General features: G+C 45.2%; 1 protein-coding gene across 1 annotated transcript; it reads left to right on the top strand.

The window, feature by feature from the left end:
- Positions 1 to 6: 6 nt before the first annotated feature.
- On the top strand, positions 7 to 25,370 carry LOC135715094 (uncharacterized). Its single transcript, XM_065238506.1, has 3 exons — positions 7 to 161; positions 13,589 to 14,961; positions 23,722 to 25,370. Exons 1-3 carry the CDS (start codon positions 129 to 131, stop codon positions 25,160 to 25,162), a joined length of 2,847 nt encoding a protein of 948 aa, XP_065094578.1. The 5' UTR covers positions 7 to 128; the 3' UTR covers positions 25,163 to 25,370.

Below are 25,370 nucleotides of genomic sequence, written 5' to 3'. Positions count from 1 at the left end.
TGCGTTGGTTGACCGATTGGCATTGCAGTTGTAGCAGTGGTTGGTAAAAGGAGAAAGGGAAGTCAGCAGGCGGTAGCCCCAAGTACCGCTCGACCGCGGAGCGGAACAGCCCAGCAGAAGAGGGAAAAATGAGTTTCTTCACCTCCTTCCAGGAGCTTCTGGTAAGCAAACTAGCCAAGCACCTTTCGAATCAATCTATCCTGTGTAGCGGAGCCCCTGCTGTCCCCCGTCGTATCTTCACATCAACGCCATCGTTCAGTCATCCTGCTTCGGTGCGTGGCGGCCCCCTCTCTTTGCTCTTGATTCGACCTCGATACACTTCTTTTTTTTTTAGGGGGAGAGTTCATTTCTCCAGAGTGTCTGGTCCCATTCGGGAAGCAGTGTTGCTAGAGTTGGGGGTGAGGTTGACTGTGGAATGAAATAATGTTTTATACTTTTATAGGATCGATGGCTGTTTTTTTCTGAAAGGAGTGATCCCGCATAAACAGGAACCATAACTTGACCTTACCAAAAATGGTTTATTTTCCATGCTTAACCAACTGTTATGGTAATGAACTTTTGCGTGATAAAGTTTTAACCTTATGTATTATGGTTTTCGGAATCTGGTTGTTGAAACGAATGGGTTGTTAAGAACCATTACCTATCATTCAAAATTTTATTTATGTCTCGCGAACTTTTATGGTATGATTATGGCAACTGTTATGCTCAAATATATGGTTTTGTAATATCGGTCAACTTTAAATGGAATATATCGTTTATTGGTAACCATACAATAATTATTAATGATCGATTTTTCGTAGAACTAACACATTTGATATTGTTTATGCTTGAAGTCAACAGTAAAGAATATTGAGCTTTGTCATTATGTTTATCTTGAAAATGAAATGCGCCGGGTCGGTTGTTTTATATCCATGATTTTATTTAAAACAATAGATCGATATCGATAGATAGGTCGCGTTGAAGAAGTGACATGTTTTAATTGTGCTTCCGTATTTTCTTTGTGATTTAAATTAAAAAAAAAGTGTTGCAGATAAGTGTTGAGAGTGGATTAAAAGTGCAGTTCATCGGGAGCAGACCTGGTTAGAAACGAAGAACTGAAGGGAATCATGGGTCAAGTGGGTCAACATCAGTAGTGACACTGAGCAACCCTAATAAAATTGTTATGGTTATTTTGCTTAACGACGTGTTTGGGATATCATCCAAACCATTTGTGGAAAAGTTCAACAATTTTGGGTTATCGTTCGTTTATGGTATTTATTTATTAGGGAATGCCGGTGTGTTTATCCCGATGCACATCATCCAGAGGAAAGCAAGGGGAAACTTAGTTTCTTATTATCAAGACCAAGGAGATGATGGTTAATTTGGGAGAACAGTTGACCTTAGCCTAGGAATCACGAGGAGGCCGACCAATTTCAGACCCATCCTTTTTATTAGTTTACATTATATTTCAACCAGTATTCATAGAAATTAATTTTTCATAAATTTAAATTGAGGAGCTCGGCTAGCTTGGTAGCTCCCTTGGGTTTACTCCCAAGCTCCTCCAAATTAAAACAATTACTATGGTCGCATCGCCTGCTTAAGCGAATCCTGACCCATCTCCTACTCAATTATCCAATTCGGGGAGTCGCTGGTCTCTCGTTAAGTAGATGTTACACCAACAATATCCTTCCTTTTCCCGTAACGGAAAAGATGGAGGCGGCCGGTAAAGGAAATTATCATGCGTTTCCCTTTCTGAACTCTGATTGGAAAGCTATTCGCTGCCAAACAGTTTTCCTTGAGAAAACAGTATAAGAGCGTTAAAGTAAATACATTACAGTTGCCAGTATGCAATCTACGAATTACTCCGTTACAAACGCAGCGCAACGCAACGCACGATTTAATTTGAAACAATAGATTTGTGTAGCTGTGTAGGATCCGTATAATCATATTGCTTTGAAATGTTCAAGCGGTTTCAGCGATTAACCAGGTTTTATGCTCAAAGGTGAGGCTGAAGTTCATGTTGAATAAAGGTAAATGCCCAGAGCTCCATCGACGCTGAGTTGACCGGCTGGAACGTGTCGACATCATCACACCTGTCGATTTATCAGAGTAGGCAGCTCCAATCGTCGTGTATCGAAAGGCAAGCGGCGCAATTCGTAGTTAAGGACGGCACCCGGAGCATTTCAGCAACTCTTGAACATGATGCTCGTTGGATTCAACTTGCCGGAATAGTCGGCGATGGAGACCTTTGGCTCAGCCTTTTAGCCGTCCTTCGTCTAATTCACCATCAAAGCGAAAAAATGCTCGTTCGGTCAGTGTCAAATTAAGACACTTTGAAGTTGAATCCATCTGCAAATATGCCAAGCTTCACTTCCGGTCGTTCTATTTCCACTAATCTGCTGTGTCTGACATCGTATATCACGGATAGCATGATTAAAAGGCCACAGACGTCATTTACATCGACTTTGCAGCAGCCTTCGATAAGCTAAATCATGCCATCGCGATTGTCAAGTTGCATAGACTTGGGGTTAGCGGTAGCCTCTTGCGATGGTTTCGCTCATACAGTCAAGATTCCTATAGTACGGATTCGTTCTTGCCGGATTCCTATAGTACGGTTGCCGCTGGATTTCTATAGTACGGTCGATCCGATCCGGTCGATCCGAATACACGTAGCATATGGGATTTGAGCTAATTGGGACCTAACACTGATTGTACTGCAATTTGAAGAGATAACTTCCTGATGTCTTTTAAGAAGTTGTTAAGCAGCAAGTTGGCCACCTTTTGGGACGATTCAGTTTCCGGTAGGACACAAGTCTGATCCTGTGGAAGATCCGGAATATCCGTAAAAGTGGCAAATTCATGAAACTGATCCTAGAGCTCCGCGGATTTTTCGAAACCACTCATAAACGTCTTATCAGAATGAATTCGGAGTTATGACCGAAAAATTGACCCTGGGGACTACAGAATGATCCACTATAATATCCGGAACATCCGTAAGAGTGGTCAATTCATGAAACTGATCCTGTAGCTCCGCGGATTTTTTAAACCACTCATAGACGTCTTATCACAATAAATTCGAAGTTGTGTTCGAAATATGGACTCTTGGGACCACGGGATGGCTCATCGGAATATCCGGAACATCCGTAAAAGTGGTCAATGCATGAAACTGATCCTAGAGCTCCATGTTTTTTTTTCGAAACCACTCATAAACGTTTTATCAGAAAGAATTTAGAGTTGTGACCGGAATATGAACGCTTAGACAGAAAATGGACCTTTGGGACCACGAGATGGTTCACCAGGAAGATCCTGAACATCCATAAAAAAAAATCAGTTCTTGAAACTGAGCTTAACGGTCCGCTTTTTTCGAAACCACTCATTGGCGTCTTACCAGAATTAATTTGGAGTTATGACCAGAAAATTGACTCTGGAGACCAATGCACAATGGTCCTAAAGCCGTATTTATGAAGACAAAAATATTAGCACCAAAACCATCACTTTTAGGTACATATCTCACTGATCAACAGTTGGTCACTGCCGGTCTGATATTTTCCTAGCCATGGCAGGAATAGGAATGATCTATTTACTCTACTTCAATGACGTGAATGATAATCTTAAAATCTACTTACGGATCTGCTCGATTGATGATTGTCCCTTCCTTCAACGTCAGTTTGAAGCCTTTGCCAGCTAGTGCAATTTGAACCCAACGTTTCACGTTTATTCGAAAGAACGAACCGGCTATGTTTGACTATGATGGAGTAATTCTAGATTCTCAATCTCAACTTACGTCCACATTTATTGCCTCAAGTCTGTACAAGTTCCCTGGTGCGATCCATGCTGGAATACTGCTCTGTGGTCTGGAGTTCAAACTACAACAATGGTATTGAGAGAGTTGGGTCCGTTCAGCGACATTTTCTTCGATTCGTACTGAGGAAGCTATCTTGGAGAGATCCGTTTCACTTGCCTAGCTATAAAAGTCGTTGCAAGTTGATTGATCTGGAGCCTCTCCGAACGAGAAGAGAAACTTCAAGGGTCCTGCTCGTCAAAATAAAAATAAAATCAAAAACTAATTAAACTTGAAATAAGGAGTTAACCTAAAACGTAAAAGTATATTTCTCTCCTTTTGCATTGCATACTTCTCAACCGTGGTAATAAATTCCTTGATTCCGGTAATTTTCCTTGATTCGTTTTCCGTCGATCTTGTTTTCTATACCAATGCTACCGACACCAGGGAAGCAGCTCCCACACCTGGACCCTACCTATCGACCCATCAACTCATGGACCGGGGACCAACGGCTTTACTGCCCTCCTCTCCTAAAGAAGGCCTGATTAGAGATGTTTTGCCTTAGAAAATCCCGACGACGTCGATTGGGATTGACCCCAGGACATTGGAGTGAGAGGTAATCACGCTTACCACTACACCACCACCACCAATTTTCAAATAGATTGGTAATAGAAATTTGAAAATTTGGCAAACTCCACACTGTAACATTTATAAGAAATTTCTAAATTCAAAAAATTGTTTCAACTTCAAGGTTTCAAATGTTTTCTTAATCTCACAGTTTTAAAATATTACGAGGGGCTGGAAGTTGACCACTCCATTTTGATTGCGCCGACTGTTGCCTCAGGCTTGATGTTTGGTCAGCGATTATGAAATTTTCCCGCCGCCGTGTTAGCTTGATAATATCTCTTCTTAGGTCTGCTGCCGACCCGTCCCTGATGATGACTTGTTCCTTTCTTTATTTAGGAGATTTTCTGATTTTGACTTGTTTGGGGCAGTAAGCCGGTCTTCGGTGGTCTTCAGCTGAAAGCTCGGCAGCAGCCGACAGCAGATGTTTCTCCTTAGGGCGATGGCCACTCCTCCTCCCCCAGAGCGTGTTAGATCTAGCCTCACGATCCGGAAATCGGGAAGGTAGACGTTAATTTCGGACTTCAGGTGGGTTTCAGTTATGACGGCAGGGCAATGTCGATGTTTCGTTCATTTAGAAACTCAGCGAACTCGAAGTTATTGCTCTTGAGCGAGCAAGCAAGCGTTCCAATTTGCAATTTTGATGGCTTCACGGTCCAAACTTGTTGATACGGAGCACTGCAGCTGTTCTAATCGGGTCCTGCAGGTGTGCAGGATGTTGATGACCTCGATCACGAGCGTTTCACGTTCTGTTGATGTAAGCAGGGTTTCTGTGTTCTCGTTTATTTGTGGAGGTGGTGCAACGATCTCTTCACTGCTGGGTCTTTAAGTCGGCGTCGCGATGTCAGAAGGCTCCGTCTCCATTTTCGGCTGATGCAGATGTGGTCGATTTGGTTCTCTGTATATCCATCACGGGAGACCCATGTGACTTTATGCACTGGGCGATGGGGGAAGAGGGAACCCCCGATCAACATGTCGTTGTTGTCACAAAACTCTGCAAGCAGTCGCCGTTCTCGCTCATATCTCCGAGACCATGGCGTCCCATAATGCGCTCATAGTCCGAGTTATCGGAGCCGATCTTCGTATTGAAGTCGCCTGTGTAGATCTTGATATCACCTATTGGAGTCTTATCCACGACAGCATTCAGTTAACTGTAAAAGTTCTCTTTGTCCTGTAATTCGGCAGCATCGGTTGCGCATAACATTGGATTCTGGTAAGGTTTCAGACCCGTGTTCTGAATCTGGCAACGATTATTCTCTCATTGATAGGTTCCCACTTGATGAGCGCAGCCTGTGCTTGGGCGCTAAGCAGAAAGCCAACTCCCGAAGGCAGCTTGTGTTCTCCAAAGTTCGGCCAGCGGACTTCACTAAGTTCCAGGATTTCTAGCTTCATACGGGGCCTCACTGGCGAGTTGTGCCAGTTTACCCTGTTGGGCTAGCGTCGTTGCCAAAACATCAGTTCGTAATCTTTCCCTATAGGTTTCTGTAACAATTTGAAGGTTTCGGAGACAGTAGGTGGTTGGCCTAAGGTCTCCTATCCACCGTGATGGGACTGCCATCTGGGGTATACCTTTCGGGAAGAAGCATTTTGTATGCAGCCGCTGGATGCCAGTCAGACGCTGTTTGAGCCGCCCCTAACATGGAGAACAGACGGGTTTTGTAAGCCACAGCATACGACCAAAGTTCCCACCGGGGTTGGTTACCCGATCTTCCCTAAGGTTATTCGTACCCCAGCCGGCGCCGCGGGGAGGAAGGGATAGGAGTTACTGGGCAAGAGGCTAAGGACCACTTGCTAGCCAACTGCGATCTTAGCAAATAATCATGGTGACTTGAAGCAAGAAGATCATTATAGGTCGTGTCAGCGTGTCGAAGAAAATCTCTGTCTTCATCAGTTCTAGATGCGAAAAAGCGTTTGCGGGCTTTTCGGAGTCTGTTGCGCAGGTTGCGCAACTCAGCTGACCACCAAGGCTTGTTGTTGACTCTGTTATGAGCACGGCGACGACGAGGAACATTGGCATGTAAAATTTCGTATAATTTATCGTAAAACAGGAGTACCTTGAAGATAGTGTTCCCAATCAATCGATGAGAGTTCTACATTTAGAGCCGCAAAGTCACACTGCCGAAAGTCGAAATCCTCGAGTTCGGATTGAGAATCAACTTGGTTATGAAGATAGCAATGAGTATCAACTTGTAGAACGAATGGTACGTGATGAGCATCGGTATTCAAGAGTGGAAGCGGTGGTTGAAAAATTTCAACATCGTCCGGTGAATCTGCAAACACCAAATCGAGCAGCCTGTCATTGAGATTTGTGATGGAGTTCATTTGAACCATGCCACAAGCGTAGATCGACTCTGCAAGTACGAGTTCATGTTCACTGGCAGCATTGAACGACAGGTAGGTCCTGGTGTAAATTAAAGGTACGGACCATTTCCCCGAAACATTTGGAACATGTTCTGATGTGGCCGATGGGTCCTGGGTACTCAATATGATCACCAGTTATCATGTCTTTAAAGTTCCTTTGATTTTAACATCAAGCTCACATAATTCAGAACCTATCGAGTTATAGAATCAACAGAACACTACATAGCTCATCGAGCAACGGAGGCATCGACTTGTAGAAAAATCGACTTATGGGGAGTACGATACATAGGAAAATGAAGGGACCGCTGAATCAATCGAGTTATAGAAAATATCGAGTTGATTTTCTCTCTTCTCCCATACTGAATTTCATCAAGTAAACAGTGCCATCTTTGAGCAAAATCTTTTAAGGGCTCACTTAATTGAAATAGGTGAAACAACCAAACGTAAACAATGCCTTTAAAAGCGGAACCTTCCATTATTCCCGAACAGCGGAGGTCGGACATAACGATTTACTATCAGAACGTTGGCGGTATGAACGGCCTCGTGGAAGATTATCATCTGGCCGTCGTGGATTACTGTTACGACATTTTAGTTTTGACCGAAACATGGCTCAATTCTAGATAGAGCTGGAATTAGGGCGTAACAGCTTTGGTAACCAATTACTTCTTTTGATGATTTCTAGAAAGTTAAGGCTTGTCAACGCACATCAACAACACTATCGGGTAGGGGAAGAGTTCTCCTACCCGACAGTTCTGTTGGTTTGCGTGGGCGTGCCTTGAGTTCCTTAAAATCATCGATAGAAGTCATTGTTTACAAAGACTGTTACGCCCTAATTCCAGCTCTATCTAGAATTATCGAACCATTTCAAACTACGTCTTTGGTGCTGGCTACGAAATATTTCGCTGCGATCGAAACACGAATAATAGTTGGAAAACTACTGGGGGAAGCGTTCATCTTTCCACGTAGGAACCATCCAGCTGCTGGACAGTTATAGTACCGCAAGTTATAGTACCGCAATTGTCCATGATTTCATCAGCACTCCAAACGCTGTGTCATATGACTTCCGTAGAGCTGACCATCGCAGTATTGTCCATGTGCTGTCTAACCTAGATTGGGAGCATATTCTAGATCCTGTAGACGTCAACATTGCTGCACAAACCTTTTCTAACGTCTTGGAATATGTCATTGAAAGGCACGTTTCAAAAAAGATCATCCATATCGATTCTCGCGTCCCGTGGATGACGGAAGATCTTCGCTCGTTGAAAAGATCTAAGAAGGCTGCTCTCAGAAGATTTACTAAATTCCGCACTTTGCCGCTGAAATGCTACTATGTCAGACTCAACCACGAGTATAAGCGGTTAAGTCGTCTCTGTTTTCAACGCTATCAAACCGAAAGTGGTGACATCCATTATGTACATCTGTGGATTCGATCCTGGTTCAAGGCAGAAAAGGAAACGCTGTGATTGTTTGTCTTCGTCCCGGATGCGAAGCTGGTGAAACATCTCCTTTATGTCATCGACAATAGCAATGTCCCTCTGCCTGAAACGCAACAGTACTGCTACCACCGCCACCAAAAGATCCGGACCCTTCATCAACATATCGTTGAAAGACACTCCTCCAACTCGAGCCTTGGCATCCCCGATCAGCCGTAACTTGGCCGGTTTCTTCGGGCTCTGCACAATACCCAGAGGTAGATACCAGACCTTGCTGGGATCCGTAGACTGCAGCTCGTCAGCCGTGATACGATGTGCATACCCTTTCGCTTCATACTCTGCAATCTGCTACCTCACCTTCGCTTCGAGGATTGGGTCCTTTCGCAATCGCTTGTCCAGTGCGTTCAGCCGACGTAGTGCCATTGGGTAGCTATCAGGGAAGCAGATGTGATCGTACTTCCATAAAAGTCAGCTTCCGGTTTTATGGTGACACTGGACTCTTCGACTGTGAAGAATTGCTTCATCCATAGATGTAGTTCTCGATTATCGGGATCGCCATCAAGGTGCAGATTCAGTTGTTCCAGCACGGAATCATTGCCGGAGTTCTTTCCGAAAATGCACCACCCGAGGCGCGCCTTCGTCGCCACAGGTTCGGTGTCTTTACCTTCTCGTACTCGCTACGAAGTTAGAAGTCGAACGTGTTCTAGTCCGATAATGATCCCCGGCGTAGCTTCCGTATAACTGCGAACTGGCAGACCCTTCAGGTGCGGGTAAGTCTGGAGCAACTCTTCATACTGCATTGTTTGACTTGGAAGTTGAAGCTCTTGCACTGTCCGAACGTTGCTGAGTTTGAACTTCTCTCTAACTCCAGAAATAACAACGGTCACACGTTGAGATCCTTTCTCCTCCCTCGAAATATTTCCGGTCCAACTCAAACAAAAGTTGTCGGTTGGCCCCGTGATACCCAGCGCCGATGAAATCCAGATCCAGATCCAGAAAAGCATAGGTGTTGATTTGCTGACCATTGCCATGGATGGTTACAGGTAAATATCGAAACAAAGACTATGCAACCGAAGAGTGGAGATTTTGGTGCACAACGTTATTCGTAGACCGCGACGAGCTTCCTACTTCCACTCTGTTTTGCGAGGGATTCCTAGTTGAATGCAGCAGCTTGTGATGATGAACTCTGGATCCATCGACGCCGCACTCCTTGTTGGAACGGCAGGGCCACTTCCGATGTGGTATGAGACAGCTTCTGCACAAATTCTTTTGTTTGATCGCCTTCCATCTCCCATCCAGATCGAGCCCCTTAAACTGTGCGCAGTTCACGATTTCATGATTCGCACAGGCACAGTACGTACAGGTCTTCTTCATCGGCTCCACTGACGGCTTCTCGTCGTAGTCCACTGCTTGTCCGGTTTTCGTTTCCTCAGAGTGTACGTACAGCTTTGGTTTTTCCTTCCCTGGTTTGCTGGATCTCGCGTTCATGGTGAGAGCGTCTATTGGAAGCGTAACATCCGAAGCCATCACCACTAGTTCGGACATGAAAGCGCTGAAAGTCGCCAAGTTGACATAAGCGTATCTGCTCTTGTAGTAGGACCACTGCATTTTGAGCTGAGATGGCAGTTTCTCTATTAGCTCATAAAGCAGCGTCGGATTCCACAGATGGCCATGAAGATTGGCGATAGACATATGGTCCACAACGTTTTGCACCGCGAGACCGAAGGTTATCTACGACTGCAAGTTATCGGTCTTCGGACAGGCAATTTTTGGAGGAGAGAGTGTATCAGAATTTCCGGTCGACCATACAACCTCCGTAATGTATCAATTACAGAGGGCACCGACTGTGGCATCAGCAATCGACTTTTAACTGCTTCCAATGCATTCCCCTTCAAACAGCGCTGCAATCGCGCCAAATTTTCGGAGTCAGTGTACCCGCATGTTTCCGTAGAGTTACAAAACGAGCTATAGAACAGCGGCCAATTTTGAGGATCTCCTGAAAAGTTCGGCAACTCCCACTACCACTAGATGGCCCACTTCGAGCTGGGTCGACAGGCTGCTGATGTGGTGGATGTTGCGGTTGAGATGGTGGTTGTTGGCCAAACCAGGGAATGCGGAAATCTCGTGAGCCCGCCGCTGATTGTGTCACCGGAATCTCGAACTGGAGTGGATCAACGATGTATGCAGGTGGCACCGTCGCATTGGAAGTTACTTGGGCCCCCAGATTGTTGACAAACGTTCTTTCACCCTGCGATGGAACTGGGATGTGACTTACATTCCCCGATCGTATCCCACTGACATCCGTACTGGCGAGATTATTATTGATCCACGTTGGTTGACAACCGGAGCTTAACACTGGTCGGGAGTGTACCAGTGGTACTGTCGAGACGGGATTTTGGGATGACCCTTGACCCCCGGTCACTAATGACGTTATTGGATTAGTACCAACGTTTTGAGAGGCGACGATACTACTATAGTTTTGTGCCGGAATGCTTGTAGTGCACGGTTGACTCTGTCCTGATACTGCGGTCGGAAAAGCGGAATTGTAGCTAACAATTGGTGTATATCCATAGTTTATGGATGAGACTTGTGGTACACTTGTAACTACTATGCTATCATGCAATATTGGCCTACTACTTGAGGGAAATGTGCGCACATAATCGCCACATCCCGATGCCCTACTCCCACTAATTGGTACTTTATTAACTCGTGGGTAATGACTACTGGACATGGGGTTAATTGCTATATTCGGAGGCGGAGCACTACTGTTGACTTCCCGCGAACCATCCATCGTAGCGGAAGTGTCGATCCCGATATGAGAATTGCATCTCATCTGGAAAGAGGAACTTACCAGAGGCCGTTGGGGTACGTCAAATGTGATTTCGGTGCGTGATACGAAGCTGCCGTCTGACCTCACTGGAATCGGAATTTGAGGTACCATCGATGCAACAGAACACTCCACGCTTCTGGAACCATCCACTGAATTTGGCGTTGAAGTTGACGCTGGACCCGAAGTCACTACGGCGGGAACGTTTGACGTGATCAGACTTGATGTGATGGGAGCTGGAATTATAGACTGTTGAACTGGTTCTGTAGCTACGACCGTTGACTTCATGTTACTGGAGGGAACTATTGTCACTTGCTGTGCTGTGCCGACTTCCTGTCCACTAAGCCACGACCGAATCTTCTCTTGACTAGCTCGACTGGTCAGTCTTGATTTCCTTCTTCCGCATCATCCGCTTCATATCGTACTTCTGCTTCAAAAACCGTTCCTCCTCTTCGGCTAGCTTTGTTCGCGCTACTGCTTGAGCCGCCTGTTCCTCCAGAATTCTGCTCATCCGCAAGGCTTTCTGCTCTTCCATCATCTGCAGGCTTAGCTCTACTCGGGTCGAGCGTTTACTGTTAGACGAGTGACCGACGGACGTCCTCGAATGGAAAATCGAATCATCTTCCAGCGATCGGCATCGATCACACTTCCAAGTGCGATCCTTTGTCGGCGATGAAGTCCGTAACACCCGCGCAGTCGAAGTGCACCCACGTCTCACACATATCGCATCCAACGAGATGGTCTGCTGTGTCCAGCCGATCGCATTTGGCACAGTGTTTTACATTGCTGTCGCTCATTTTTCGGTTTGACTAGAACCTCCAGAAAATCTTTGAAGATTGTTCGGATAGATTTTCGGGCAGACGTAAACACGTTTTGATAGCAGCATAAGCAGCTTCAAAGCTGTAATTGTATATTTGTTTAGTTTTATGGTTTTTAAATAAAGGTATTAACTTACATTTTCGTGTTGTTCTTCCTGTTCAAACCCGAAACTATATGAACGTGAATTTTCGCTAGCAACTTCTTTCCTCGATCATCGCACCCAGGCGATACGGATAGGAAATGTGATGTCCTCCCAGAGATCAGTGATAGATGGTACACCCCAGGGCTCGTGCTTGAGCGCTTTGCTATTTAGCCTCTACATCAATAGCGTTCCCCGTGAATTTTCGTGAACGTGAATTTTCGCTAGCAACAAATTGCCCTAGGTTTTATAAATTGTGATTAGGTTTTAGGTTGACGTTTCTTCCACTGACGTCTATGAGTTCTCGCGTTGACAGCTACGGGCGGTATCGAACTCACCCAACTTAAAGAGCCTAAATTTATAAAGAGGCGATATGTCAAAATTGGAACAATCGATTATCTGTCAAAGTCATAGGAAAAGTCATTCCAATCGAGCAGAAGACCTGTCAAATGGATAAGATGTCGTCTCTTTATAAATTCAGGCTCTTTAACCCAACTGTTGTCCGAATCAGCCCTGCGGTTTCGTACAGTACACGGTAACCGCAAAATACCCAATAATGACTACAAAGTAAGCATTTTCGAGGGAGACTGGGACTACCCATTAAATGAGTAAAAATATTACCCATTTATGAGTATTTTTTACTCAAAAATCAATACTTACTACTGGTTTATGTAGTTGTAATTACTCATAAATGGGTAAAATTTTACACATTTAATGGCCCTAATAAAAAATAACCATAAACGAACAATAACCCAAATCATTGAACTATTCCACAAATGGTTTGGATGATACCCAGAACACGTCGTTAAGCAAATTAACCATACAATTTTTATTAGGGGGGTAGTCCCAGTTTCCCGCGAGAAATTTGCGCCAAAAGCCGTAGAACACTAGCCATTTTTCATTAGAATAATTTTAATATTTGAAAAATGTCCCTAAAGTCAGTTATCGCCAATTCTGAAAATCTGGCTCCACTTCCTCCTCCTCCGATGAACCGCCGTGATGTGTTTGGTTTATTTTTATGTTTTCCCCTCCGACGCCCTCGAGATCATTCACCCTCTCTCTCTAAGCTTTCATCACCTTTCCACCGGAATCGCAAGACCTTTTCAAACACAAAAAAAAACCCCACAAGTGGATGAACTCGATGAACTTTCAAGTGATTCCGTCGGCTGTATGAATGCGATTCATCCACTCCACTCACCAGTCACAGTTAGGGCTTGCGTTGCGAGTTTGAGGAATGCCACAGCAGCTAAAGGGGAAGCGTGACTGAAGCAGTGTGCTCTGCTCTCGATTATTATTTTCGAAAGTTTGAATTCATGGGGGGATAGGTGGCGTTATACGAGAAGATTACGTAAGAATAGCTACTCGGGAAACCCTACTATGTATTAGCTGCTGTGTAATCGCTTTCTGCTTCTCTGGGCCGCAAACAGTCAAGGGTGTGTGGATTCGGTTTGCGCACCCGAAAATTTGAATGGGAAGATTTCGATCGATGTTTGAATGAATTCTGTCTATGGCTTGCGGCTGGTGTGAGAAGATATGCAATTTGATAGCAGGCGAGGGGCTGGCCAATTATTTTTTTTTTTTACCTTTCACTATCGGGCATTAATATTGGTTTTCTTTTTTTTTAGGATTTCGATCAATCGACCAACCTCAATGGATTCCACTTCTCCAACAGTCTATTCGGGTTCGATTCAAATTCGATTCCTGCTCTGGAAAACCTACCGCCCCCTGCGGTCCAAGTGGATCAACCCGCTGTAATCGCCAACACCAGGCTGAAATCTCCGTCGCCTATTCCGGAGCCTACACCACTACTGGAAACCCCAAAGCAATGTCATACCATCCAGCCACTTCAACAGCAGCAGCAGCAATCGCCAGTGCAGCCTCCCACGCAACAGACCAACAATCAACAAGTATCGCCCATTCCAATAGTGTCCAAGTTTCAACTGAAGGTCACCCTGAATAATGAGATTTACATCTCCAACGAGTCAGGAACGTTCTGTGAACTGGCCGGAAGTTTCGTCCCGTCGACTGTTGAACGGAAACCGTTGGCAGTGCCGATCGTTGAAATTATTCCACCCGCATCTCCGGACGTTATTGAACCTGAACCTGACGAACCGAAGCCACCCAAAACATTATTCTGCATTGAAAGAGGCATCAAGCGACCGTTGTCCCCATCAGATCAACGATACTGTAATTCCGGTATATTCCGGTCTCTCGAAGCACACTCATCTCCGTTGAAAAAGAAATCTACCTCCACTGCAAGCAATGGCCTCTGTACCGGTGGCCCAGAACAAGAATCCGTCGCTAAGCTCGTGGTCTCCAATGTCATCAACAATGGATTGATCGTTAACAAGAAGCATCTATCCAACAACGAGGAACAACCCAAAGCTTCCACTTCTGCGACCCCAGAGCGGCGCATTATGCGAACGAAGAAAAAGAAAAGGAAAGCAGCACCAAAAACGACTCTGGAAGCGAAAGTGGAACCAGTGAATGGAAAGATTACGACGCGCATTGCAACGGGACCGACGATAACTAGTCGAAAGGTGCCTCAACAGCAGATTGTTGGGAAACGGCCGAGCCAGGTGCAGGAGAATCTCCGGAAGGTCCCCATCAAGCCTTTGGCGACGGCTACGGCGACAGCAGCTAGTGCTTCTTCTCCTACCACTACTACGATGGAGAGTACGTTAAACTTTTCCGGAATTAAGGAGAAAGCCGCGCAAGAAGCAATTTTCATCGAACGGGTCGAAAAACAGCCTTCGTTGCAAATGCAACCACCACAACAACAGCAACCCCAATCCCAAAAGCAACAGCAACAGCAACAACCTCAGCAGAAGATTGTTCAGACGAAATGCGTACCTGCAGGTGAACCTGACACGAAGCTAGCACCGGTGGGTGCCGCTATACCGGACGAAACCAGCTCCAGTCCGGCACCGGTCGAGTTGAAGGTCGTCGCCGATCTGGTGATGGATAAGGAAGTCTTCGGACATATTTCTTTGTTGAGGTAAGTTCACTGGCGGAGCAAGATTTGTAAACTCGGAGTTAAGCTTTGGAGAATTGAAAAATGTTGCATGAGCTAGAATTTTACGTCAGAATTTTGCTGCCGCGGTTTTCTCGGCTTGATGATTTTTGAAAAAAGCCCTTTTTCGAGCAATGTATTGTAGCTCCTGTATTGAATGCAACATGTTTAACTCTTCGAGCCCCAAATCGATTTTTTTACTATTTCAGAACTGGTAGCGAGCTGCTTTTTAGTACCTTGGTCACTATCTTCCAGGCAGTCACTGAAAAGTCTCCTTTTGTAAGGCCAAGTCACCAATCAGTCACTATTTTCAATTTTGTTTAGCGTGAATTTATTTCAAGATTGATCATTCTGCTTGCAGTGTGTATGATCTGATAGTCCAATCGATGCCTACATTTTGTTCTATTTTTCGATCAATTCGAAGATGTTGATTTTCAGCCCTTTTGTCTCAAGACTACTCGTAACAGTTGTCAATACCGCGTTCATCGTCTCCGTCGCCTCTTCCAACGATCGCCCCTTCACTATAAGTGAGAAATCATCGGCGAACTGCACGAGTCCGCAACCATCGTCGTTTACTTCATCCATCTCAGCTGTGCTGATGTTAAACATAACGGGAGAAAACGGGCACTCTTGGGCCAATCCGTCATTCACCACTTTCGTAATCTCTCCTTCTTCCGTCTGCAAAACGAGAATCCTGTGTTTCATGTAACAGTGCAGCCATGATGTCAGTTTCCCAGGAATCCCCTGCTCTTTTAGTGTTACCAGCAGTTGGTTGATGTTCACTTACTTACCTTACCAATCAGGCTTGGCCAACAAGGCCTTGTTGTCCACGTCCATCTGCACTCCACCGTAGATGGTACGCAACACCTTCCGTTCGAAAACACCAAGAGTGCGTTGGTCCTCCACGAGCATAGTCCAGGTCTCGTGACCGTAGAGGACCACAGGTCTAATCAGCGTCTTGTAGACAGTCAACTTCGTGCGGCGGCGAATTTGAGTAGCCACGATTCCCTGCCATAATGCGTCTTTGAATTTCTCTGCTGGTATCATTTTCGGCGGTCACCAGTGACCCCAATTAAACGAACTCATCGACCACCTCGATTTCGTTACCGTCCTTCTGAACTCGAGGTGGGAGGCTAACATTGTCTTCACTAGAACCTCTTCCTCAATGTATTTCGTCTTCGATACGTTGATGGCAAGTTCAATGCGTCTGGCTTTAGTCTTTAGTGTGATGTGCCATGATGTCGATGTCATCGGCGAAGCCAAGAAGCTGGATTGACTTACTGAAGATCGTGCTACTCGTGTCTATCCCAGCACTTCTGATCACACCTTCTAACGCGATGTTGAATAGCAGATACGAAAGTCCATCACCTTGCCGTAACCCCCTTTGAGATTCAAAGGGACTCGAGAGTGTCCCCGATACTCGAACAACGCACATCACTCGATCCATCGTCGCCTTGACCAATCGCGTCAGTTTATCCGGAAATCCGTACTCGTGCACAATCTGCCTGGTGGTGTTCACGCAATCGTTTATTATTCAGTTCCCACCTGGATCGGGTATCACCATTGGGTCTGCTTATTTTCTGATAAACGTCAGTTTGATCGTTTGTTTTTAGAACCTACCACAGGTTGAGGTTCGCACTGCCGGCGCTGGTGGTGTAGTGGTAAGCGTGACTGCAATGGGTCTGGGTGGGATTTTTCTGAGGCATACAAATCTCTGGTCACGTCTTCCTTCGGAAGGGAAGTAACGCCCTTGGTCCCGGCTCATGTGTGTTCAATGGGTGCGATATCCTACGCAGATCTGGAAGCTGCCTTCCTGCACATACGATTGCCGTCAATGGATGGCAATCGATGTCCGTCGGTGATTGCGGAACAGAGACCGACGTTAACTAAAGGAATTAAGAAGAAGAAGAAGAAGAAGAGGTTCGCACTGACAAAAAGTTTGGTTTCGGCTGGGTTTGGAACTGGTTTCAACCCCGATAATAAACGAATTCGCTATTAGATACATCTAGATGTGCAAGCAAGAACAGCAAAGATATTTAATTAACAAGATATCCCACTAATCAATTCCTCGAACAAGACAATGGATACACCACCCTTATGTGATCGCAGTGCCATCTGGTGAGTGCACATTGAAACTGTTGGGAGTCCTCTGCTAACTTCACCCCTTAATAAATGACAGGTGTCAGTATGGCATATGCCAGCGCAGATGTTGATGATCAGCCGAGGGAAGAGGATGATTGATGTCATCATCATTATATTGCGATAGCAAGATTCTCACTTCGTTATGGTACATCGATTTTCAATCATTACCACGTTATACGCATCAGAAACGCTTGAGAAAACAATCACAAATCCAAGCTTACGTCATGATGGGCTTGTAACGTGTTTTGCTTTCGAGTGAACGAGTTTCCAATATCGCCACCGGTATCAGTAAGATGCATTGTTTACAAATGCAGATAAGTCCCTTCGAAAAAGTAATCGAGAATTGATGATTTATGAAGCTGTTGATCAACATAATCTTTATAAGCATTGAAGTATACATGGAAAAAACGCAACGTATCGAAAGTATTGCTAAACAATCGTAATAAAATACGCCGTCGCATTCTATTCAAAAATTACGTTGGAATAATGATTACTTTCCTATTTTATAACGAAGGTATTTGTCAATGACGGCGAATGAAATCGTAAACTGAAGCTGCCAAAGCTGAGTGCTGGAAGCGGTGTTATCACTTTGTTTTGATTTGCATTATACCCTCCGCTCAGTGGTGTGGGTTCATATTTGTATATGTATAGATGATGGTGTGCGTGTTTTCTTCCAACGCTGCAGTTCAACATTGTATCAACAATCAATACGAAACTATCGTTTTTAAATTGGCTCACTACTTGACTAGCCTATTGGTCCCAAGCAAATCGATGCACGTACCTCATTCTAGTCGAAATTCTAGAACTGCACTTTCCTCCCTTTTTATGGCACAGACCTGTTGGTCCATATTAGAATAGAACTGCACTTTGTTTGTTTTGATACGCTATGAAAGTTTGACAGATAAAATGAGGGGTTCGTGGATTTTCCTATGTTTCGAGGGGTACATCGATTAGCTTGGGACCGAAGATAGTGCCAGAGCTGAGCCAAAAAGTTTAGCACGTTTCTTCGGGACCTTCTAGTCTTATAACGAATTTGTTTATTATCCATGTTGGAACCAGTTCCAACCCGTGTGACCCCAAGCTTATTGGCAGTGTTGAGGTTCAAACCCGAGCCAAGTTACAAAAACAAACGTTCAGACTGGCGTTCGACAGGCAACAAGTAGACCCGATTCAGGTTGGAACTGAATCAAAAACAAATTCGCTATTAGAGTTACCTCTATGGTTGTATCGTCACAAACCTATTGGCGCTGTTATCTGTCTCTATAAATTCAACAGAGTGAAGGGGGGGTCTGACTACAGTCATCACTTTCAGGTTTACATTATTTATGAGCGCAATCGGTCTTTTCAAGTTAGGTAACGACGGATTGATTTCAGGTTGCGGGATGGGTCGAATTTCTGTTCGTCTCCAGCTCTCGGGGATGTTTTCCGTCATGAAAATTTGATTCAGCATCTCACTGACCTGCAACTGTAATCCGACAGTCCATCTTCTGTGGCAGTGGGTGAGCATCCGATTCCAGCGCATTATTCAGTCCCGTAGAATAGTCGCCACAAACTCGAACAGAAACCTTGTCGGATTTCCGGACCACAACTATCGGAGTTGCCCAGTCAGAAAACTTCACTGGCGAAATGATTCCGTTTTCTTGCAGTCGTTGAAGTTCGGCATCGACCTTTGGAAGTGCTGCATAAGCCACCGGTCGTTTCGGACATTACAAAGGACGGACGTCGGGCTTCAAATAGAGTTTTACCTTTGCCTTGGTGCACCGACCAAGTGTGCTCTGGAACACTTCAGGAAACTTCGAGCGTAATTTTTGGACAGTGTCTTCCGGTTTCTGGAGAGCAGCGACGTTGACTAGCGAGTTGAAAGGAATCGACCACAGATCAAACAACTCAATTGTTTCAATTCCCAGGATATACAAATCAGGGTATTGATGATAGGTAGACAACTCCTGTATTCTTCACACCTCGGATGGTTAATTCCTTCCCAGGTATCGATTTTGATTGGGCAGTTGAGCAAAGCCCTTCTTTATAACCCTTGCGTTTGCAGTTGTTGCGGTTGTTGTCTTGATAGGGACATTCCTTCACAAGATCACCGTAGAACCAGCATGGAGACGTCGGCTTCTTTTTCTTGAGAGGTTTAATAAACGACGGATGGCTCCGGAACGGGTTTCTCTATGATTTTGGTGTCCTTCTTCAAGTTGTTGAATCTATGGCACTCTTCGACGAGACTTTCCAAGGTGAGCTTCGAACCTTCCGCCGGCTCAGCATTCTCTTCAGCTTTCAACTTACCGAGAGCCTTTAAAACTGTGCAAGGTATTTGACCCCAGATTCTTGGAAATTTCTTTAAGTCCAGAATTTCAAAAACATGTTCAATTTTAAAATTTGTGGCAAATAAACGTTTCAAGACTCTGAATTTTTAAAATTTATTTGTTACTCAACAGTGTTGGCTAAAATCAAGATCAGAAAATCAAAATCAGCTATCTTTCAAGATCAACATCACCTAAAATCACAGGCATCAATATCGGAAGCCATCATCACCACGAAAATCACCCGTTATTTTGGATCAATATCAGCTGTAGAGACGAACCAGCCAATGGCTGAAAGTCTCTTTAATAAAGTAACCTAACCTAACCAATATCAGCTGTGATTTTCGATTCCCAAAATCAACCAGCATTAATATCAACCAAGATCAAAATCATCGCAAATCATAGGATTAGAAGATATGTTAAATTCTAGAGTCTGGGACGTTCCGAAATTCAAGTCAGCATTCCGGATGAAATTAAAATGGTAGATTTCAACCCAAGATGGCTTCCAAAAATCCAAGATGGCGGACCAAAATCCAATATGGCGGCCTTCGGACAGCGAATATGCATCTGTTCGGAATGGGAGGGAACTTTCCCTTTTGACTGTATCGGCAGGGTGGTGGAGGAAGCAAGCGTCGATCGGAAATCGTAAGGGCTCTGAAAAGAGCTGGGGGTTCGACGGTGCTCCAAACCAGGAATGTGTACAGCAATAAACTTGATCAAATTCTGCTTCTACTGCTGCTGATGTTCGCTGCTGCTTGGTCGGAAAAGAACTCTTGTTTTGCACGGTGATGCATGTCTCTAAAGCGGCGAGCGTTGATGTGTTGTAGCCTATTGATGGTCTCCTTCTTCGCTGCTTGTTGGTGGAGTTCGTATCAGTTGACTTTCGGCGGAAACGAAACATACTCCCCCGGTTGTGGTAACTCAACGATTAACAACGATTGTCTAGAATTGCTGATTGGGCGTCGGTATCTAGAACTTCCTGCAACGGTTGTGATGCGACCCAACTTCCTGTGGGGGCTGATTTTTCGATGGTAGTGGAACAACCAGGTTTTCACGGATGATCGGCATGGTTCGTAGGTTCTTCTTCCTGTGTAGTAGGGTAATTTCTGGGTGGGTACTTTGGAAAATAGTACAATTATCCGAATGCTACTGCTGCACCATTCCTCGTCGTCCAATGAAACGCTTGAAGAATGCCAGGAAGGCATCGGTGCTCAGATCGTATAACGCTTCCAGGCCATCAGTGTAGATCGGACGCAGGTTTGCCAATTTCTTGCAAGGGTCGTGGGCAACAACTCGCTGAATGTCTTCCGCCAAATGGACAAACTGAACCACTTGGATGATAGTTTCGGTTGCCTGGTGTGGGTGCGGTTTGTTTCTGGATCACAGCGATTCGGTTTCTTCCGAATGACTGTAGTTGGTTGAGCTGTTTGTTGATCCAGGCCAGGACTATCGTACTTTCGCACCATAGAACAATTTCTCGGAACTCCATATCCAGGACTGGTAATACCTTCTGTACTAACCGGGTTAGCAGGTGAGCGGCGCAAAGTAGTGTTCTCAGTCTTAGCTTGCTGGCTCGATGTCGAATGGAAAGATCCTTTGGCGGTGGCTCCTCAGGCTTTGGTATTGGAACGATATCGATGGAATCAGGAATGGGGCAACTTCGGTACAGGATTAGCTGAGCTTAACTTGTCCGGTGGATCTCTTATTTGTTGTTTCTCAGACTTCGGTAACGGAACGAGTGCACTTGGCTCCAGAATTGGCCTTGAGTGAATTCCAGCTGACATCGGGACCGGCTTGAACATCGGACAGTTTTCGGTTGGCATCAGATACCGCTTGAACACCGGATACTTTTCGGTTGGCTTCGGGTACCGCATAAATACCGGACGGTTTCCGGTAGACATCGGAAACATCTTGAACATGGGCCGGATGGCAGACATCGGGAACAGCTTTAACACCTGATGATTTCGAGCTGGCATCGGAAAATACATCGAATGGTCTCCTGTTGACATCGGTAACGGCTTCTTCACCGGGTGGCTTCCAGGGGACATCAGAAACGGCTTGTTTACCTGATGAATTCCAACGGTTATCGGGAACTGCTTGAACACCGGACGAGTTCTAGTGGACATCAGGAAAGGCTTCATTACCGCTTTCATTCCAGCGGACATCAGAAACGGCTTGAGCATAGACTGGATTCCGGCGGAGATTATTACCGGCTTGGCCACGGTGGACATCAAGAATGGCTTGACCACCGGATTGGTTCCAGCGAACATCGAGAATGGCTTGACAACCGGACACATTCCGGCAGACATCACGAAGACCTTGACCACCGGCTGGATTGCGGCGGACATCTGGAATGGCTTGACCACCGAATTGGTTTCGGCGGACATCGAGAATGGCTTGACCATCGGACAGATTTCAGTAGACATCGGGAACGGTTGGACCATCGGATAGGTTCTGGAGGCCCTCAGGAACGGCTTGATTGCTGGAAGGATTCCAGCAGACATCGGGTAAGGCATCAACACCGGATGGTTTCCGGCGGGGATACAATTCAAACCCGGTCTGGTTCCAGTCGAGGTTAGGATTGTTTGCGGCACTTCATCAGCTGCGACGGACTTCGGTTCGATGGCTTGAAAGTCGTCTTGGAATAGCTTCGGATTGACTTCGGTTGTTTCGGGAGGTTTAAACAGCTTCGGTTTTACATCCATGACTTGAGGTGAGTCCTTATTGACATGGCACTCGGTTGGTTATTAGGCTTGACTTCTACGAACTTGGTTGAATTCTCGACTTAACGGTCCTCTGTCAATCCACGAGGAAGATAATTTGGCTTGCACACAGAGTTGAGCTTAACATCGTCAGCTTCGGTTGGAACCTCATCTTCAATCGTACACTGTAGGTCACGAGGTGTGCTTGTCAGCTTGGTTTCAGTATCGGCAGGATTACCGTACTCGGCCGCACTGGCAGGTGGAGGTGAATCGTCGACTAGCCGGACCTCAGTCAGTCCACAATGGGAGTTCAGCGGCATAATGATGGGTTTCGCCTTCAAGAGTTCGGTTGGATTAACCACTTCACGTGAAGGCTGGGTTGGCTTCTTGATCGACTTCATTTCGGTGGATTGATTCACAATCGTCTTCACATCGACGGTTTGGATCGGGTACGACATACGCTGCGATGGCAACTTTATCGTCGATAACGTACATGGCAGTTCCATCACGTGTGGAAGATGACGGCCTCCGGACAGCGAATATGCATCTAAGTTCATGTAATATGGGTATCTACGGAATGTTCTTGGAACATCATTATCCGTCGCCACTTTGGAATTCAAGATGGTGGACCAAAGCCCAATATGGCTCTAAACAGCGTATATGCATCTAAACCCATGTAATATGGGTATCTACAGAATGGGTTCGTTTAGATGCATATTGGATTTTGGTCCGCCATCTTTGATTCCAAAATGGCGGCGGATGTCGGTTTCTTACGTTGACTGTAATACCAAGGTATTGATTTTCTGTTTGGTAATTTTGCTACTCGCAATATCAGCTAAGATAAAATCAGCCGTGATTTTCTGTTTGTGATTTTGCTGATCTTAAGATCAGCAGTGATTTTCGGCCGTTCCTGATTTTGGATTTTTTTTATTTTTCCCATCACTGACTGAAGATTCATCCACTCTGGATCTATAAAGTGTGAATGGAAAGAACGAAGGAAATTAAATGTTTGTATTCTAAAATGCAAAATCTGAGTAATGATGAGATTCTCCGTTTCCTACGCCAATGAGGACGAAATTAGGGCGGAACATGCTCATTAGACTGATGCAAAGTTTGAAACTTTCCCTCCACAATGCTCAATCGGTTCCAAATCGGGTTCTGATTAGCCTCCCAAAATTTAAACTCTTTTGGTAAGAAACTGACTTGGCACAAACCATTTGAAGTTTATATGGAAATTACTATGGGATTTCCATGCTCATGTTAAGGAAAATTGCTGTGCATTCTAGAAAATATACCGATAAATTTAAGTGCAAAACCATCACAAATGGTTGAGTAGACTATTAGCGAGGTATTGCAAATGATACGTTGAGTTTAAATTGGTAATAGGTAAACAGAAACCTATCATAGGCATTACGATAGTTCTTATTATCGCCACGAAAGTTACGATCTCCAATATGTATAGTACAACTAATTAATGCAAAAAGATGTTACTCCCGCGTGGCAAGTGTTGCCAGTTTAAATATGAATAATTAGCCCCGGCTGTGTTATATTATAATCCAGGTTTTCAAGCTTTCTAATTCCACGCCTCCTTTTTTCAGCAATGGCCACGATCGGAGCAAAGCAGTAATATACCAAAATCCGGTCACCACCAAGAACGTCATCTACAGCATCCTGAATCCTAAATCGCTAAATCTGAGCCTTGGTGGGTGTGGACGCGGCACTACGGCCACCCTCACTCTGGAGCCCCATCGACGAAAGCCAAAGAAACGTGGTAGAAAGAAGAAAGTTCCCGGTGAAAATCCGACGACTGCCCCCGAAGCCAATGCCAACGGGCTCAACTCGCTGACGCCCATACCTCCCGATCTGAGTGCAATTGACCCGGACATCCCGGTAATGATCACCCGATCCGGACGGCTTTCCAAACCGCCACGCTATGCTAACAACTTCTTCCAGAACATCAAACAGAAACCAGACCAACCAACACTACTACCGCCACCTCCACCGCCTCCGCCTGTTATTCCCAGGATAGATCTTCCCGCAACGGATCCGGAGACGATCGAAAAACTGCCCAACTTTTCCGCTGCCCTTACCTCCACAGTTGCTCCTGCAGCTTCGCACCCGGAACCGGAACCGAAGCGAAAGATGAATATCCCCCTTCAGTACCGCTGCGCCACCTGCAACAAGATCTACTTGGGAAAGCGCATGCAGAGGCATCTGGAAAAGTATCCCAGTCACAATTCCCAGCGAGACTGTATGGACAAGGGAAAGGAAAAGATCGAAAAGGAGGACGAAAAATCCACTTACCTGTACAAACATCTATTCGACCTACTGCAAAAGTTCACCGAAAAAGACAAAGGTCGCGTTATGCTGAAGGAAATAAGTAACTTTGTAGACTACGTACGGGCCCTGATCCCCAAACTGATCACAAACGACGAACAAAACAGCACCGTTGAATATATCGATCACAACGTGGCAGACGTTTTACGGCTCAACCACGGAAAGTATCGCCTGAAGCTATCTTCCCTGGCGGAAGAATATGACAAACTAAATCTCACAGTGAATCTGTTGAATAACAACTCCACCCACGGTTTGAGCACCCCCAGCCGACCACCACCTCCACTTTCCACAAGCACTCCCAACGGAACCACCGAACGGCATTCACTCTCTTTCAATGCCGACGACATACTAAACCAGTCCAGTTCATTCCCTAGTCTTACTACGTTGATGCATGAACACAACCTACTCCTGCAGCAGAATGGCACCGTAGCTGCCAGCAATAACATCATCAACAACAACAACAACTCCTTTCATCAACAAAACAACAACCACCAGCATCAGCAAAGCAATCACCATCACCATCATCCCCATCTCCCCAATCACCACCACCACCACCACCACTACAGCAATCATCACCATCATCTGCCGTTGATCGGATCGAGCTGTCACGATGATGCCATGAACAGTCTGTCCGGTTTGTGCAAATCGCCAGTGCAGCATTCCACCTCCGGAATGGTCAATATGGCACTGAATCTGTACTAGAAAAAAAATATGCAAAGGATTAAACAAGTAAATACATACCTACCTACACAAGTAAAAAGAAGAAAAAATTACAAACGATCAAGTTCTAACAAATTATAACTGAAATTGTATAGCTTTTGAAGAGAGTATGAGAAGATAATATAATACAATATGGTTTTACATTGAGTCTAATCAACATACAAAGAAGGATAATAAATTAATTGGATGA

The sequence above is a fragment of the Ochlerotatus camptorhynchus genome, unplaced genomic scaffold, assembly GCF_037179485.1.
Source record: "Ochlerotatus camptorhynchus isolate MF236.1 unplaced genomic scaffold, CSIRO-AGI_Acam_v1.1 ptg000804l, whole genome shotgun sequence".
Taxonomy (NCBI): Eukaryota; Metazoa; Arthropoda; class Insecta; order Diptera; family Culicidae; genus Ochlerotatus; species Ochlerotatus camptorhynchus.
Note: the sequence above shows the minus strand (reverse complement) of the source record. Positions and strands in the feature narration are given on the sequence as shown.